The sequence below is a fragment of the Xiphophorus maculatus genome, chromosome 17 (genome assembly GCF_002775205.1).
Source record: "Xiphophorus maculatus strain JP 163 A chromosome 17, X_maculatus-5.0-male, whole genome shotgun sequence".
NCBI lineage: Eukaryota > Metazoa > Chordata > Actinopteri > Cyprinodontiformes > Poeciliidae > Xiphophorus > Xiphophorus maculatus.
In genome coordinates, this window is record NC_036459.1 from 17,549,063 (window position 1) to 17,568,681 (window position 19,619).

The 19,619-nt window shown below is 39.9% G+C and overlaps 1 protein-coding gene across 1 annotated transcript in view; it reads left to right on the forward strand.

Moving 5' to 3' along the window:
- The window catches only part of camk1d (calcium/calmodulin dependent protein kinase ID), a 60,864-nt gene extending 42,083 nt beyond the window's left edge, over positions 1 to 18,781 (forward strand). The window contains exons 4-11 of the mRNA XM_014472124.2: positions 5,069 to 5,207; positions 5,916 to 6,042; positions 10,561 to 10,636; positions 13,733 to 13,845; positions 15,066 to 15,144; positions 15,234 to 15,321; positions 15,505 to 15,760; positions 17,086 to 18,781. Coding sequence (XP_014327610.1) covers positions 5,069 to 5,207; positions 5,916 to 6,042; positions 10,561 to 10,636; positions 13,733 to 13,845; positions 15,066 to 15,144; positions 15,234 to 15,321; positions 15,505 to 15,760; positions 17,086 to 17,210 — 1,003 coding nt within the window. The 3' untranslated portion in view covers positions 17,211 to 18,781. The remainder of the gene's footprint in view (positions 1 to 5,068; positions 5,208 to 5,915; positions 6,043 to 10,560; positions 10,637 to 13,732; positions 13,846 to 15,065; positions 15,145 to 15,233; positions 15,322 to 15,504; positions 15,761 to 17,085) is intronic.
- Positions 18,782 to 19,619: the final 838 nt, after the last annotated feature.

The window sequence follows — 19,619 nt, forward strand, 5'->3', positions numbered from 1 at the left end:
AAAAGAATTAAGATCATCAATATGTCTTATTTCTCATTATGCCAAGCAGCACCCTTAGGATCAAAAGCAAAATAAATTAAAGAAAAATTTAAATTCCATTATAAAAATGATGCCTGTTTATCTTCACAACGCGTAAAAATACTTGATTTCAAAGAAACGTTTTTCTTTGACATCTGTTCAATAATCCCTTATTTATATAGGAAAATATCTTGAGATTCATTCTCTCATTTACAAGAGATGTTGCATACATCAAGAACAAATAACATGAAAAAATAATAACACAATTTACTTACTATAATTTATTGACTTCTAATAATCAATACCATACATTATCAACTGAGTTGATAAAAGATGATTAGAAGTACAAGGGTGGGAAATAAGGATAGGACAGAGAGGACGTGGTGATATATGGGTCTCAAAAATGAGATATTAAGTTTTCCTAACTTAATGGCTGTGCTACAGTCTGCATGATAGCTGGAACATAAACTGGAAGCAGACATTCCTTGGGATGTAATGTAATATTAGTTACTGACCATAACAACCATATTAATTTACAATATTGGCCCAAATTTTCTGTGCATGCCTAGATAATCTGTTTCAGCTGAGATTTTTTTTTTCTTTCTCTCTTGAAAATAACAATACAGCTCGCAACACGTATGCAGGCATTTTTGTTTTATAATCTGATTAGGCTGCAATACATTCCTATCACCACAAGGGGAGCTACAACTCCTATAGACCTCCCATGTTCTTTATTAAACTGAACAAAACATCTTTATTTTATTATTCTTGATTCTTTATGAAAAATGTTAGAATATTTTATGATACTTCTCCAGTGATTAGAACTAACTGTACATATTCTGTGACAAATCAAAAAATGTTGTATTAAGATGAACATTTTGTGACAGAATAAGAATGGCTTTATTGGCCAGGACAAAAAAGAAATGTAACTTTGGATTTCTGTTGGAGGAAAAAAAAATAAAACAAAAAATAAAGAAAGACATGTTCGTGTATGTGTATGTACACACAAAATGCCTGTTTTAAAGGTAGGTTGTGGTCAGTATAAAAACCATTTGCCGACCTAAAAGTAAATCCAAAACAGTTTGTGTCCAGGATGTGTGGGATCTGCAGAGATGTTAGGTGCCATTTTCCTGACCCTTGACCTGTACAGGTCCTGGATGGAACTCAGCCCTGTCCTGTTGTTTTCTGCCTGGGTTAAACCACACAGTGATGGATAAACAGAGGAGACTGTTTCCAATTTAATCTCTTAAAACTTTAGAGTCACTTCCTGGAAGTGTTTTTCAAATTCTTCATGAAGAGATTTTAAAAAGCGATTTCATTACATTCTGTTAGCTTATACACAGACTCCTAGTAGCGAAAGCCTAAATCAGGCCAAGTTATTAAAACCTTTGCCTAATATCCCTGTAGCTGCTTTATTAGGTTATGTTTGCACAGATTATGAATGTCATGCTGATGAAATAATTACTGTGTGTGAATAAACACAACCTTGATAAAAGAAAGCCAAGGTGGACGGTGTTGAGTGCAGCAGTGGCCTCTGAAGGCAGCTAATGACTGCAGCAGCTCCGGTCAGAGACCTGGATCTGTTGGTGTGATTATAGCCCTTCATCTCTGCCATGATGAAACCCTCTTTCCCCCGTACACACACACGCATGGACACACAAATAAAGCCTCGCTGTCAGCCATGATGCACAACCATCTTTTCCTGAGAGCATTCAGACCACGTGCCTGTTACTAGATCAGCTAGAAGAGGGGAAATGGAGAGTCGATGAAAAGGAAGGATGGATGGACAGTTCCGGCGTTTAATCTAAGAAGAAGGAATCAGGTTTTTGTCACTGTTTGGTTGCAGTTGAAAAAAGACCTAATAATATGTCTGGAGCCCAACTGTGATGGTGAGATAACAAACGTTACTCACCACAACTAAGACAAAAAACAAAGACAATGTGAATGAAAATTTTGTAAGTTTATGTAATATTATACAGGACAAGGTTTCCCCCAGAAAACTTGCTAGGGAACTCATCCAGCAACCTACCATGTTTCAGAGGTAAAAAAAAAAAAAAAAAAAAAAAGATTAAAGTTGACAGAAAATTTGAAAAATATCAACATGTTATTGGAAGATATTTTTAACAATAAAGGCAAACATTAAAAAAATACAATTAAAATACATATCAATATTTTTTTAAATTCAGTTGTTTCATTCTAATTAAAGTGTCCAATTTTTTTTAATGCCTTAGCCGTGACTTGTCACTTTATTTGTTGAAGTGTGTAGACCGTCTGTGTGTGTCATTTCGTCCTTGCTTCAGTGTGCATGTAGGCTTGTGTGGGAGCTCCTGTCTTATTGCCATGCTCTCCTTACGCAAATGCTTATGCAACCATGCAGCCTGGTGGCTGATCTCCCTTTTGCAGTCTGTACATAAGTGTGTGTAGGTGTGTGTGTGTGTGTGTTCTTGTTTATGGTACATGTAGAGGGCATTTGTAACTAATTTCACAAACAAAAAGAGGTCATTTGTGGGAAGTGAGGACATTTTCCTTGTCCTCACTTTTTTTCAGTTGGAATGCGCTCAGCTGGTTAAGTTAAAATGTCAAATTAGGTTTTGGTTTATGGTAAAAAATGATCTACACTTGTCAAGTCTAGAGGACATCATAGCACTTCACACTACATTCAATTATTCACCCATTCACACACACATTCATGCACACATACATTAAGGATAGGGTTAAGTAAAATGTCTGGGTTAGACATAAATGCAGTTACTAAAATGAAGAGAAGTCAATACTCAAAGTTCTCATTTGGATACAAGTACAAGAATGCATGTGTGTGTTATCCCTTTCCTGTCATTCCCAGACAACGCTTCTCGTGAAAAACGACTGTCCTCTTTGAAGAGCCACAGAGAGGATTAGCAGTTAATTCTGATCCCCCTCTTTTCCAGAAACTTCATTAGTTTGACTTCAATAAGCTCTAATCTGATCTGTCGCCATGACGACGCCTAACAGATGCTAAAGGCGGCAGGGTTTGCCCTTGGTGATTTTTTTTGTCTGTGTTCAATGCATTTTTTGTGCGTGTGTCATTTTAAAATATGCTGGAGATAGAGGCAATGCTTAAAAAATAACCTGGAGCAACGAAACTGTTTTTAAATTATCTTTGTATTTTTATATCCAAGTGCCGTACTGTGTTTTATTGAGATTTTTTTGTGATATACTGAGACAAAGGTGAACAAAATTGTAAATAGGAAGTAAATCAACAAGGTATTTTTACACAGAAATTTGAAGGTGTAATTTGTATTAACCCGTCTGGAGTCAATAGTTTATAGAACTGCATTTCTACTGTAGTTTACAGCTACAAGTTCTTTGAGATTTGAATATGTCTTTGCTGAATGACTCAACAAGAAGAATATAGATGTTACAGAGCAGCATAGGGAAGTAATAATGCAGGCTGCCATTTACAGATTGATATTAAAGTTATTCAGCAATGAGAACCAACAGTATTGTCACTAGATAACAAGATGAAGGAAGCTAATGAAAAATAGCACAATTAACAGCGAGTGGGGCATTGACTGAAACATCTATAAAAAAGTTTGTTTGGATGTGGAGTCGGAGTTAAGAGTGGTGGGATTGTGATGTGATGCACTTTGCTGATACAGACTTCTTTCATAAGTTCATAATTGTAATTTTCAGACATTATTTATGTCCCAATTTACCATGTGTGGCTTCTTCTAGTGCAGAATTGCTCTCACATCAAGGCAAAAGTCGGATAAAATGCGTATCATGGCCGTTCAGACTGCAGACACTTTGAAAACAATCGGTAATATATCTAATTTAGTTCCACATATGGAAGTGGCACAAATTGGATTTTGGGGGAGGAATTAAAAGATCGGAATTAGTCCGTTCATGCTGCAGTGAAAAAGGATCACATTTGGGAAAAAAATCGGACTTAGGTCAAATTTAGAAAAAAATTAAATTCAATTTAGGTTCCACTTGCGGAAAAAGAAGTCAAATTGGATTTAGGTCACATTTGCATGCTGCGTGAAGGTAACCTTAGACTTTTTTTGTCTAGTTGAGTCGTGGTTCTGCAGCTCCTCCAGAGTTACCTTTAATTCCTGGTTGCTTGTTCTCACCTGAAACACACTATCTCCGAGGTAAAACATGGTGGCGGCAGCCTCATGCTGATCATTTTCTTTTGCTGCAGCAAGAAATCTGGTTAAAGTTGATTTGAGTAGGGGGTGCCTGAACGTAAATGCACACCACACTTTTCAGACATGTATTTCCAGAACCATTTTCAAATACTTTCTCAAGATAATGGCATCTTTGCTAAATGATGATTTTGTAAACATTGAAGCATTCTTTTATTTTTTTTAATATCAAGCATAAACCAAAAAGGAACACTAAAATCCCTTCAGACCTTTTTGATCAAGACCAGTTCAACAGAATACACAGGCTGACGTAGAGACTGCCCTCCACCAGGGGGAGCCATTAGTTTGACTAATAGCAGATAAAACACAGCTCACCTGGATAAAATGTGTATCATTTATACCAGGACAAGTTATTTCATGTGGCAAAGAGTCATAAAACATAAAAGCAGTTATTGCAAGAATCTCCCAGAGGGGAGAAGTTTTTAAATGAACTTGAGTTTTTCTTGGATCAGATGGGAGATTTTCTCAGATTAATTCCGTCTGCAGACAATAAGAGCGTTTGGTTTATTGCTGCTTGGGCTAAAACAGCAAATGAAACCAGAATTAGACATTCTCACTCCTCTGCACCATGGAGTGGGCTTCCCAGCTTCTTATTAAGTTGTTTTTTTGTAAGAAGAGTATTGCTATGTTTGAAAACATGATGCTGGCTTTAGCTCAGGAGTGTGTGTGTGTGTTTGTTGCACATGCCTCACAGGCTATGACTGGAAACCTCTCCACCTCATAAATAACCTGAAGTGTTGACCCATAAACTCCCCGTATATTTCAGTGAAAAGGACAGCCATGCAGGTATCTTTTTGTTGGTGTTTTTTTCCCCAGTTGTTTACACACACACGTCATCATCATCATGATCTCTCTCGCCTCAGGGTGTCAGGGGGAGAGCTGTTTGACCGAATCGTGGAAAAAGGATTTTACACAGAGAAGGATGCGAGCACACTGATCCGACAAGTCCTGGACGCCGTGAACTACCTCCACAAGATGGGGATCGTGCACCGGGACCTGAAGGTTAGACTGGCATACGCGTGTATTACCTTGTATTGAATTTTATTTATTCGTAGCACAAATTTTTGATTTTCATTTGTAAATATTCTTGAAACGCATGTTTGTTTTAACATACCAGAAAAAACACAACAAAGTTTTTCCAAAAGTAAAGTTTTATTTATATACTAAATACTACCAAATATGATGAGGTTTATATGGAAGCCCAGGTCTGACATGAAATGAAAAAATAAACGCCCAACAGGAAGTCGTCATTTCCACTAAAATATAGTAGAACAGACACTACCATCTATTCTTTTAAAGTCATAATCAGGAGATAGTCATAATTTTTACTTTCTAAATCATAATTATGAGAAACAGTCATAATTATGAAATTCAAAGTCATGATTATGAGATACTGAAGCAAACCTTGGAGAAACGGCGCAGCTTTCGATCTCATAATTATGAGTTTGAAAGTCATCATTACAAGTATTTCAACTTGTAATGATGACCTTCTGTTGGGCTTTTATTTTTTTCCTTCCATGTCCAAAATCGGCTACCGTAGGGTTTGCCCATTTCCACGCCCTGGAAATGTGGACATTTCCAGGGCGTGAGAATGCTTTTGCAAGACAAAAAAAGCCTCTGTTTTCTACACTGATGTATAAATTCATCCATTAGAAAGCAGTGGATGTGAAAAAGCTTCTTTTTTTTTTATTCCATTCTGTCTTCCTGCAGCCAGAGAACCTGTTGTATTTTAATCCACAAGACGAATCTAAGATCATGATAAGTGACTTCGGTCTGTCAAAGATGGAGGGCAGTGGCGACGTCATGTCCACAGCCTGTGGGACGCCAGGATACGTGGGTAAGCCAGTCGGACCTCCCTCATTTTTAACATTTACATTTTTACCCCATCATTCCCTAATTAATCAATATTCCTGTTTGAACTCATAAAGAGAAGACAATCACATGTCAGCCAGTGGTAAATAGCCTGTAATTGTATAGCATCAGAGGACTTAAACCACTTTACATTACATTCAGTCATTTAACAACCACACAGTATCACATCTGCACTTTATTAATATAATCTTGTTATGATGTCCAGGGAATTTTTTTAGTTGCCGGTATAGATGCAAATACTAGCATTCTTGCTAACAAGACAGCTGTAATGACTTCATCAAAGCATCACTATGACTCCATGCTTCAACCAGGACCTCGACTTACTCTTTATAAACTACCACGCCAGCCTACAGGAAGTCTTGCTCTCTATTGTTCACTGCTCTGTGCACCAGAATAACTCGCCGAGATCCAGCACTGACACGTTTCACAGGTTTTTCGTTCTGGTTTTCAGTCATTGTTGTGCTGTTTTCTTCCTGTGAAAAGGTGGCTTCAAATATCTTCATTTTCCCATCCATTCTTGTCTGTTTGTGTGCATGCATTGCAGAAGAAGAGATCATACATTGGTGTAGATTCTTACTCATCCCGAACATATCACAGCTGAACATGTTTTGTTTCACTTTTTTTAGAGAGGCTTCTTTAGTTCTGAACGTGGTGGGAAGCATCAATCCCATAAGTTTAGACTTACTTAAAAGACTATCAGCTATTAGCTATGTTTACATCAAAATGTCATGCAAATTCTGAACAAACAAAAAAAAGGAAAAAGTAAATTAGCCATGTTTCTGTCTACTGATTTTGAAGCAAATCCGCCAGACTATGCAAAGTGTGATTTTGTCAGACGGTGACTCTGCAAGCAGGCTAGAATAGACCACACATCTCAGAAAAATGGAGAGACTCCTTCCCTCCAAGCCGGAGGTTTGAACTTAGAAATGGTTCTATGTTTCGTACCTCTGGTAAGGCACAGACCTTCCAGTGGATAGGGGCTTTCACTACGTCAGAACTTATCCTGCAAATGTGTTTCCGTCTCCCCTTTAGCGCACTAACTCCTTTTCAGAAAAACCTAAAACCACCTCAAGCGAACCTGAAAACTTGCTAAACTGAGAAAGTTATTTGGAACTTTGCCATTCCTATCAACTTTTTCAAACTTTTATCAAAATGCACCTAAAAAAAACGTTGATGACTCTACCGGCCATTCGCTTCAGTGTTTGGGTCCGTTGTCATTTAACAACCCAAACTTAACGCCTGGTGATGTCAACTTGTCCATATGAAACTAATCAGAAACTGACCGTAACCCTGATTCATCCAACCCCATGTTCTCTGAAGAATCTCTTTGAATGGGAGATGAAGCATTTTCAGACAACAAAATGATGAGTCCAGTTGCTTTCTGTTTACGTACTTAGAGAAGGAGAAATGGGTTCGGCGAACCCTTTTGGATTCATGTAAAAAAAGAATGGCTATCTGTTTTAGATGAAGACATTGTAAAAACTAGCATAAACAATGTGTGGCAAAAATCCAGCCATGTTGTTGTTGTACTACTAAAACTGGTCAGATTACTGGAATCCAGCACGGCTTCACTGGGGTTGTGCTTGAAAAACACTTTGTTGACACATTTTCTTTGTTATTGTTCTAATGATTCCAGTGCGTTCAAAAACACACACACACACGCACGCCCCCACACACACTGTCTTAAACATCACTTTTGTTGGGCCGTTTTTACTCCAGACATATGGTGTCTATTTATGAACTTTCCACTTCTTTCTTTTACCATATTTGCACAAAACTTTCATTCACAATTCTCTCCGGTCGGCCTGTTGCCGTCTCCAGTGGAAGTAAAATGTAGCGGCTGTAAAATAGCTGAAAGTGTTGCTGCAAAAGCAATAAAAACTCCATATTGGGTTCTGATTGTTATCCCTGATTTATTTATGCCAATAACAGCTCACAAACATTACATGTACCCTTCAGCTTCTTGCAAGTTTATCATCCTTTGAGCTTAGTGTTATTTGCAAAATACCTCAAGCTCAGTCATGTTAGACAAATAGTGCCTGTGGACATCACCTTGTGAGTCCAGCTCTAAGTTCTCATTTGGATTTATGTCTGGACTTTGATTGTACCATTCTAACAGATCCATGTTCTTTAATAGAATGGCTAGAGTTAGTCCACTTTGACGTATACCTATATCGGCTTCGATAGTCCAACTTGCCTGAAGGATTTTCTCTAGCAGGTGCTTTTGTTCTGTAAATAGGGCCATTACCTTATCAGTACCCTGGTAATGGCCTCAACGCATCTCACAGTTGCACAATTGTTCCTTAGACTTCGACTTCGACTTCGACTGACTTTGTTGTCATTTTCAACAGTATAAAATATGAATATAAATCTAAATATAACATATAAAGTGCAGGACTGACAGTAAAATAGAAGTTATTTAGCTCTGTACATGTGCAAGGTATAAAGTGGAGACCAGTTTTTGAGTGCAGTCCAGTTAAGAGTTCAGCAGTCTGATGGCAAGTAGGAAAAAGCTGTTTCGGAACCAGGTGGGCCTGCACCGGATGCTGCAGAACCTCTTTCCAGAAGGCAGCAGGGAGAACAGTCCATGGTGGGGGTGTGAGGGGTCACTGATGATGATTCGGCCTCAGGACACGCATCCTGCATCGATGGTTGACCTGACACTTCGCCCTTTTGCCTGAGCTGGGTGTGGAAGGTTGTTGCCGAAGCAGTTTCTCCTTGTGTGCCTTCTTCTCACTCACATGAGAGTTACCCAACTCTTTTGCAAGCTCAACCAGGAAGTCCACCCGTCTCTCCTGCACCCCAATGCATGCCTGATAAAGCACATGTGCATTCAGTGCTGCCATGTCAATCATGTTTGCCAGGTTTGCTGACCAGCTGTCACATAGTGATGGAACCTTGGTCACCCCCCGCAAGATTATGACTGAAATAAATGCCATTAGTTCTTGTGAACTAAATAGGTGAAGCAGTCACCTATTTATCCTCCACAGCACAAAAGGCTGCATGCAAATTTGCATGTGCTAAGTCTCCCAGATTTCTTTTGCTTACACTTTTTGCATGATTTTTTTGAGGTGGATCAACACAATTAATTTGGTTAGTTTATTTCTAAACTGTCATGTTATACCCTCTTAGCTTTATTTCAAAGAGAAACATTACTAATTTCTTTTAGAAAAACCTTTGCATATTTTTTGAAACAGATTCTATGTTTTGCAAACTCTATGTACATTTGGCAAAATGACCTGGATAATGCAGCACAACATCATGGATCAGCTGCAAAAGGTCACATCTCTCCAAAAACACTTCATGTATGCTTCAAAACTAAACTGAAGAGCATTACCTACAGGAGACCTGATCTCCTGCTGGTATCATAGATACCCACCCCCAACATGGACTATTCACATTCCTACCTTCTGGCCTGACGGTCAACGACCACATTTACAATTGAAGAAGGGATGCTAATTTGAGCCATCAGAGTCGTCAGGGTGGACTCCGGCCTATTGGCCCTGCTGAGCCGATATGGGAAGGACTCGAAAACTGTATCATCCTAGTGTTAAAATTAAGCAGTCTGTCGTAGCTTTTTCTTCATGTTTTTGTAGTTGTCTGGCTGGAAAGTGAATTTGCATCAACGTATCTGATGCTGAACAGGGCTGAGTGATGTGGACTTGAAATTTGATCGCGATATTTTGTGGTCCTTTTGTGATAATGAACAAAACAATTTATTACTTCTTTTTTAGGCAACGGTATGTCAGTGACCACATGGCACAACACAAATACTGTCTTGAAAAACATTCCCATTTCAATCAGGCTTCTTCAGGACACCCCTTACTTATAGAAGTGACTGTATTAAAGCAATTTTTTAAATTCACTAAAAATTATTGATGCTGTTGTGGAGACAATAGTGAACATAATATCTGATAATGCTGGCAATGAAACAGATTGAGAAAACTATAAACCAAAATTCTGATTACGATAAGAAACTTCGCGATAAGCGATACAATAAATGCCCACCCCTGTGCTGAAGACAGTTTTAGCAGAGATTCCACCAGGAATCGTGACCTCAGTGTGTAAAAATCGTCTTAAATCCAAACCCGAGAAAACAGAAACACTCACACAGGCCTTCACGGTGAGTCAGAACGGGCCAGTAAACACCACAGTGTACACATTCTCCAACGTGTGTTGCGTCTCCCTTCATGTCTGGCTGCAGGGAGGTTCAGGCTCACATCTGAACTGGACAAACAAAATTTTCTCTGTCAGGTAGAATCCTGAAGCAGTGAGAACCTGGAGCTCCAGCAGCAGCTTTCCCACCATAAAACCAGCTGCCATGTGATTTCCATTTGGACAGACATGATGTGTCTGCATGTTTTCCCTCTTCTCAAGCCCATTAAACTGTTATGTATTTTAAAAAAACCCAGTTTTATGTAAAAGTCACATGCCACACTAAACACAAGGTCCATTACTGGCTTTTTGCCTTTGTCTTTCTCAGCTCCGGAGGTTCTTGCACAGAAGCCGTACAGCAAGGCGGTGGATTGCTGGTCCATCGGAGTGATCGCCTACATCCTGTGAGTACCAGCCCTCCTCACAATATTACACCACTCCTGAAAACATCACAGCAGCCTCACACAGGCTCAGTAGATGAGCCTGTGTGGTATGAACATATTCATTGACAGAAATCTCTGTCTGAATATTATCCAGATAGGTGATTATATTTTGTCTCAGGAGGTTGTGTGGGCCTCCTGTTTTCCTACTGAATTAAACTTGATTTATGGTTTTAAGGGAAGTACCAATCCACTCTTGTCGTTTCCGATACTGATATCTGAGGTTTAGTATCGGCCGATACGATCCGATTCAGAAAAACAGATGAATTGACTTGAAAGATTCCATTTTTTCTTAAACACAGACAGACATAAATGAACTGAACTACACACTGATTTAATAACTATCTGCACCAGAACAGCACACCTTACCAACAGCTTCACAAGCTTGGTCAAACATGTACAACGCAGCTTTTAATTTATTTTGTTAGTCCAATTATGAGTATAACAGCCAATGAAAAATAAATGTTAAATAAACTGAAACTGACAAAAGCACTCGGTCGACTAACCTGGTCAAACATGCAAAGATAAACTGCAACAAACCTTCTTTCAAATGGTTCAGAAAGGAAGTTACGGTCATGATCAGCCCCCTGGTTGTGGCTGCTGCTCTGCTTGCTTTTGAAATCATTTAACTAAAAATGTTTGGAAGTGTGTAATAAAATAATGTATAAAACTATAAAAGCTTCTAAGATTATGCTGTTTCTTTATTGTACACGGGTCCCGCTTTTCTTGCTTTTGAGAGTTTGTACGATGACATCACAGGCTTCGAAGCTCACAGGACTAATTAACCCAAGCAGTTACACAATCGCAAGCAAACACATATTTGACAGCCAAACATGATCTCATCAGAGCAGAGAAGATGAGATTTGTTTTGAACATTTTTGACACTTTTCACATATGAGCCAAGAAATGAAATTAAAAATTCAAAACAGCATTATTATTTGACCTAACTCACTTTTTAGATTTTCTTCTGATCAGTAATGCAAGTAGAATCGTTTAATACTGTTGCTGATTGCTAAACAGATCAAAGACAGAAAATGATTGTTTATTCCCAATGAAACTTCAACATTTGCCTATTCAAAAAGCAAGCTGACATTAAAGGAGTATTAGCATTTTCATGACGATACACTATACATATATTTTGCACAAGTCATCTTGGTAATGTCTAGATTATTAATGTGAAAACATAAGAGTTGAGATCCTTACATAGAACCTTGTGGTACTCAGATTATGAGGTTCTAAAAGGCTAACGCTAAACAAGTAACTTTTACATGTTGAGCTTTATTTTTTGAAGATGAATTAACACTTTTGCTTTTTTTAAATTTCTTTTTCGTAAAACAAAACCATGACTGATATTATGAAAGGCCTGAAAAAAAGCATGTGGTCAATTCAGGTCAACTCATTTTTGTTATTGGCAGTATACAGCAAATTTCAAGCAATCAATCAATCAATCAAGTTTATTTTCACATTTCAGCAACAGGGGAAAAAAAGTTTTAACAAAAAAAGCATGAGACTTTTTAAAAAAAAGTTCTTTAACGTTTTTCAAAACGTTTTTGCGCGAGAATGTGGTGGTTTTTCAGCAGTAGATGTATTTCACAAAGAAAACTGCCACAGAAACACTTTTTACACATAACACCATAACAGCTTATTTGTAGCATCCTTGGCCAATGAGCACTAGAGCTCTCACAGCATCGCACAGTTCATCAAAAGTTGAGCTTGTCATTCGTAAGAGTTGAATCCATAACTGCTCTGTACAATTTCCACAAAACGTTGCGTATATACAGTATGTAGCCGCTCCCAAGGAGAAGAGGCTTGTCGCTCCAACGCCTCAATAAGACGTCAACGTCTCCTCTGGTGTCTGATGATGAGCGCTTAGCTCCACGGCTGGAATATGAATTTATCTCATATTTGCGTCCTTCACCGCTATGATTTTTAATGATTATCACATGAACAAGATTATTCAGATGGGATTTTGTGTTTTTCATTTGACAGAAACATGGCAATTGCGAAATTGTGTTTATTCAACACTAGCAGAATGTCGAAAAAGCTTTGCGCAAATTTTAATGGTAATGGAAACGCAGCTGGTTACTTTCTCCTTCTCTGCTCATTCTCACATATTCCTCTCCATATCATGTGGGTTATCCACAGAGTGAGATATTAAGGGTCAGAGGTCAGCATCATGATAACAGGAGTCAGAGGTGGGAGAGAGAGTTGCCAGGACAGTGATTGACGTGTTCCTTGTACTGACCGCTCAATCAATCATCTTTTTGTTTTCTAAACTCCTGGCAGCACTGTGTGGGTGCGTGCGTGGGGGTGTGTGTGTGTGTGTGTGTGAGCGCAGAAAACAAGCAGCTCCCTGCTGATAATTAGAGCTGGGATTCAGTCCTTGTTAGCTTTTAGCTGCTGCTCAGGTGGAAAGATCACATCAAGTAATCATCCATGATAATCCGCCGAGATCCGTAGTGCGCGGTAATGGACGAGTGTTCGTCCTGGTGTGTGTGTTCATGTTAGCATGCGTGCTAGATGGAGTGGAGAGGCAGCAGAGTGACAGGTACGTCTTTAAGCAAATGGGAAAGCAGGGAAACGGACAGAACGCTTTTCTGTCCTCGCGCCAGGTACAATCCCAGTCCCTTTCTTCCTGTTTTCCGATGTGAATCGATGGAGAATGGTATTTTAATGAGTTTCATGAAAGTCTCTCGGTGCGTCCAGCTCTGCGGTAATGAGGAGCAGATGATGTTTTTTTTTGTTGTTGTTGAGCAGCAACTCCGACATTGTTCTTAGTTGGCTCGTGTTGAACAATAAGACTGGAACGACTTAATAAATAGTTTTTTCCCAGACTGGAAACCAGTAATCTGTTATTAATGGGATTAAGGTGATTCACTCTGCTGAGTAAGAGTAACCGTATACAGAGCCTCACAAAAAGTATTTATATGTCAGGAACTTGGCCACTTTTTGTCTTGTTACATCCACACACATTCACGTTATCAATAAAACTGAACATTAAATAGTTAAATATGCATCCCAGAGTTTCTTTTTTGGCTAAATGACTGTTGTTTTCTGCAGGCTGTGTGGTTATCCTCCGTTTTATGATGAAAACGACTCTAAGCTGTTTGAGCAGATCCTTAAGGCCGACTACGAGTTCGATGCCCCGTACTGGGATGACATCTCAGACTCCGGTGAGCCTCAGTCGTTTTCTTCCTTCCTTCCTCGAGCGTTCAGGCGTTTCTTTGCTGCCGTGAGCCTCACATGCACCTCACACCACTTCTACATCACTTCTACATGCCTGGAGCTTTTCTCCTCCCGAAGCTGCTGGTTCAGAGCGAACAGCAGGGAAGAGCGCTGAAGGTGTATTTATGCAGGTGAGAGGATAGACTGAACACTGCGGGCGATTGTGCATTAGGTAATTAACGTAACTGTAGCTTTACGGACAAGCCAGAAAATTTATTTCATATACCTCCTGACCCCACTAGGGACTAGAGTGTAAGAAAATGGATGGATATTTTATATATTTATTCGTTTACAACAGCCCTAATTTATACCTTCAGCTGTTCTACACAACACTCCCTGCAGTTCTAATTTTTAAACAGCAGATGTCACTGTAGATAAAATCTGCCTTTACTCGGCAGAAGAAGAGTAATTCACATTTTGACCTTATAAATGTGAGTTAGTTACTTCTAGGCATTTTTGAGTGTGTGTAACTTTTTATAATAAAGATTCCTACTGTCCACATTCAGCCATACAGAAGCTTGTAAAAGCTAGCAGTCTTCTCCATGCCGCTCCCTCTTCTTCGCAAGGATGTACCATTTATGAGGACAGAAAAGGCAGAAAAGCACACTTTTCCAACTGAACTTCCAGTTGGTCCTAATAATCCCACATATTTTGTTTGTACAAAAGGCTTTTTAATGACATATCTTCCAAAGAACCAATTTTCCTGTAGATAGCGTCCAATGGTTGCTATGGAGACTTGGTGACCCCAAGTAAGCTTTGGAGATTGTCTGTGTTTGACTTTTAGGCAGGTGCCTATTGTCTGATGAAGAACAAACTTCTACATCACTCCAACGTGTAATGTCTCCTTTGAGTAAGGTCCTTCCGGTTTTTAAGCGTAACTTTAAAAAATCGGTTCGTTGTGGCACGACATATTAATAACCTCCAGGAAATGGGATGTTATGAGTTGCTGATTAAAAGTTGATAGATGAGCATGACAAAAGTCAAGTATAGGTTACAAAACTGCCTAAGTTGCATTTACAAACAGAAAATATTTGTTAAATTTAAGCAAATTCAGTGTTTTTTTTTTTCATTGTTCAATCCATTATCTAAAGCTGCATATGCTTGCAGGCATTATCAATTTACAGTGCTATTCATGCCTATTTTTATTTATATTGTTGTTTTTTTTCAGCCAAGGACTTTATCAGCTGTCTGATGGAGAAAGATCCGACCAAGAGGTTCACCTGTGAACAGGCCCTCAGACATCCCTGGTGAGGGAAACACACAATGTGGAGGCACCGGCGGGATGGTTACAGGCGGCAAATGCATGTTTGTGTAAAAATATAAATGTATGTTTCAGGATCGCTGGGGACACAGCACTCTGCAAGAACATCCATGAGTCAGTCAGCCAGCAGATCAGAAAGAACTTTGCCAAGAGCAAGTGGAGGGTAACTTTTGTCCATTGCTGTCCATTATCTTTGTTATTCAGTCTCCATGCTGCATGTCTGCAGTTTTACTAGGTCAATTTGTGTCAGTTAGAAAACTGCTCTATGGTATTTTCACCGACTGAATGTAAGAATATTACAATTTCTGCATTTTTCCCATCTTCCCTCTTTCATTTTCCTCCCCAGCAAGCGTTCAACGCCACCGCGGTGGTGCGCCATATGAGGCGGCTACAACTTGGCAGCAGCATGGGCAGCAGTATGGACGCCTCCAACCCCAGGCCGAGCCAGACACAGAGGCCGGCCCAAAGCCAGAGCCAAGCGGGCCAGAACCAAACCGCTCAGAGCCAAAACATCGGCCAGGCGGCGCCAAGCCAGGCCGCCAACAGCAACGCCAGCAAGAACTCCTCCATAGATAACAACGTAGCCGCTCCACGCAAAGAATGTGAGTCAGGAATGCCAGGGGGACAGAAATGTTTGAGAGCGTGTATGTGACTGGTGCAAAAGAAATTTCAACTAAAAGTGATACAAACAGAGACTGTAAGGTGTTCATTTTAACATCCACCCTTGGTTTTTCCATAACATTTACGAGGGAAAATAATAGAAAGGTATTAGTGATCAAACTCTCAGCAAGTCAATATGGAAACTCATTAACAATGGCCTTCAATAATCCACTGCTTTTCAATCTTGGAGGGATTATACGGGAATTTCTAAACAATCTACAGTGGACCACGAGTAACTAAAATCTGATAGTAATAGATGCTCGCTCTCAAAACGCTTAAAATCATGTATTTTAATAGTTCAAACACCAAATAAACCTTAATATGCATTGATACGCACAGTGTAAACTGTCTTAACACGACCATGGAAACTAACATCCATGGTCTTCCTTATCTCCACTATTGGTTGTACAGCCAATCAGTGCCAATTTAAAATAAATGCAGCTCCTGGATTGGCTGCTTTGCAAATGCCAGTCAAAAAGCGTACGAAGCAGCATTGCGCCTATATTTCAGCTTCCCAAGCTGCGTTTCCTTTTTAATATTTTAGATAAGCATTACAAAACAATTCTGCAGATATGCGAGTTTTCCACCAATAATTCAGAGGTGCATTCCACAGAAAAATCCATGAATATGTGAATCTGTGAATATTAAACCATGACTGGGCAGGGACCACTGTAATATGAAATTTCTGTAGTGAGAAAAATGTTATTTCCAGACTATAAACCACAGTTTTTATCATACTTTGGCTGGTCCTGTGACTCGGTCCTGTGCGACTTATCCTTATTTCCTCTTCAAAATTGTTCACTTAGGTGACGTATACTTCTGAGAAAATAAAATACTATATTGGTCAAAATGATTTAGGACAATTGAAAATCTTCTCAGGAAATTCAACCCAAGGTTAGAGACCCCACTGTTTAGAAAAATGACAAAAAACCAAGAGCTCCATGTCAGAGTCTACGGCCTTTTATGAGTCAGAGGGACAGTCGGTATTGGCTCATTAGAGAGATCTGTTTGGAGAAAACCTCTCAAAAACAATGTAACAGAACTACTTTATGAAGCTTCTTTCGATTAAATCAGAAGCTGTTTGGAAAATTACCAATTTGAGATCCTTTGGCCATGGTGCATTGCACCACACTTGTAGAAAACCAAACAGCTCATCAGCGGAAAGATCTCACGCCAACCGTCAAAGTCTTGGGTGCGTTTTGGTTTACGTTACGTCTGACAACCAAATGTGTAGAAACCGTCGCTAAGCTTTGTCTCCTGTTGCTAGGTCTCCCTGCGCCCGTCACCCCTTGCAGCCTGGCATCTGCCGCCTCTTCCCCGGCCGCCGGAACGGAGCTGAACCGGCCCCACCCGTCGGCGGTGCCTGCCCCGATGATGACAGAGACCAAGTGACGGCAGGTCCCGCGGGGCACCAGCTGGGAGGCCACAGCGCTGTGAGAACGAGAGAGTCTAAGGTTTCATAAACAACGTCAAAAAGAAAATGTGAAAGGGACGAGCAGAGAAGAGCGCCACCGTACTCTTCACCGTCCTTCCCGCTCTTGGATGCGTTCTCTCTTGGATATGCCGCCCAACTAGTTCCCCGCCCTGCTCGAAGGAGAGCAGAGGACTCCATTACCCACAAAACCCTTACGACGATTGACGCCGCCATTGCCATACGTTACAGCCACCAGGATAGCTTGCAGGATTCTTCTCGTAGCATCAAGGCATCCACTGACTCTCACCGAGCAAGTCTGCATGGTCGGCTGCTCTGTGCTCACGCTGCAACCTTTGGGGGGGAGGGGCTTATGGAATCTGGGCTGTCCTGTTTCGGTTTATTCCGATTTTTTATTTTATTTTATTTTTTTTTTGACTGTTGGCAACTGGATTGTTTGGTTCTTCTTGCTTCCTGTTGATTTTAAAGGCAGCACCGTCACTTTGGTGTGATTACTGTAAATAAGCCATAGCTGAGATAACTGACGAGGAGTCAGCCCCTTCATCGTCGTTGTTCTGTAGGCATTCCTCTCAATGACGCCCTGTTTCCCATAATTCCGTTGTCTCATATCACCGTCACTGCATTCTGTGTTTTGAACATTGATGCAAAACACAGTCGGACCGTCTTCTGCGCAACCAGCCCTCTTCGTTTGCACAGACTCTACCCATGTTGATACGTTTGGGCGAAAGTCTCATGAAAGCTCCTCAGCCGCTTGTTTTCACCGTTCACGCTTGCAGAAGTGCTTTAAAAAGAACCATGTGACTGTTTGGAGATCTGGAGACGTGCGCTTTATCTTTTTTGCACAGGGAAAGGTCAGACATGTTGTCTCTGACCAAGGAGCTGCCATGCACACGGATTTATCAGACAGAAGAAGAAGACATTAAACCTAGAAACACAAACGGATGTCTTCTAACGGTTAATTGTGTGAAGTTATCAAATTCGTTGGATGATTTTATTTTTTTTATGTCTTTTTGTAACAATCACCCTTTAAGGGAGACACACAGAAGAAGCTGCGGACTGCAGAGAATGAGATAGATCTGAGAACTGCCTCCACATGGGAGTGTTAGTCACTATGAATGAGTTAGAGACTCGCCAGCAGCGCAAGAATGTGTTCACACCCTTTGAGCTTTTTAGCCGCATTACAACACATTTCAGCAGGTTTGTCATGACGCTGCCACCACCGTGTTTCACCAGTCATTATCTAATGTAAGTGGGGGTTCCCAAACGTTTCCATGACATGGCTCCCCAAACTTCTGACCTGCGGCCCTAACAAGCCAACCAGCAGTGCTACTACAAATAACAAAACATCGACTTTTACAATGTTTATCCGCACGTTTATTTCACTACTCAATAATTATTACATGTCTTTAGCATAAATGCTAACCTCAGATTTTTCTTGTCAGAACATTCATTCCAGCTTTAGGGACAAAAATCATAGCTTGGATCAATTTGACTGGCAGCCAAATAAAAGTTAAATAAATTACTTTAACTTATATTTTATTGTAATGATTAAAATAATAGTAGATTTTATTATTTTAAAAAATGATTAAAAACATTTATTAGATACATTTTTTTTTGTCATTTTCATCTTCCCTCCATCGTTCTGAGGCCCCCTGGTGGCCTCGGGAAATATACATCGAAGTTTGTGGCGTTAATTTGGCAAAGCAGGCAAAAGTTCAAGGGATGTGGATACTTTTTCTTTCTTTAAGTACGGTGGTCTTGGATGCAGGATGGGCAGGAAACCAGTTGCGAGCGTCAGGATGCCGTCCTCCCTGACGTTTGTTCCCTTCTCTGACGAAGCCATGATCTGACCTGCTGGTTCTTTAAGTTGACCTCAGGGAAACCTGCAGCTGCACTGTGAGCTGGCTAACCCCAGCTTCCTGTTGGCTTTGTTGTTTTTTTTTTCCTCTTTTGTTCACAGGAAGCGTTCTGGGCATGGCTGCGGGTTACGATCCGATGTTTAAGATCTGAGCTCGGCTCTGTTATCCTGTCGCATTAAAGATGTGTGACATGAGCTTTGAGCACAAAACTGGTCCTTTCTGTTGCAGACTTCTTGAAACTATTACCTGATTAGATATAAGCTAGTTTATATATATATATATATATATATATATATATATATATATATATATATATATTAGCTTTATGGATTTGCTAGCTTAGCTTCTTTTCTGTAAGATGCTTTGTGTTTAATCGTTGTTTTCTCTCTTTTTTTTTCCTTCTTTTTTTAATCACCCTGATTTAAACAAGCCAACTGGTAGTATTATTTTTATTTATTATTACTTAATTTTTTTTTGACACAATTCAAAACCAGAACTGTTCACTGCCGG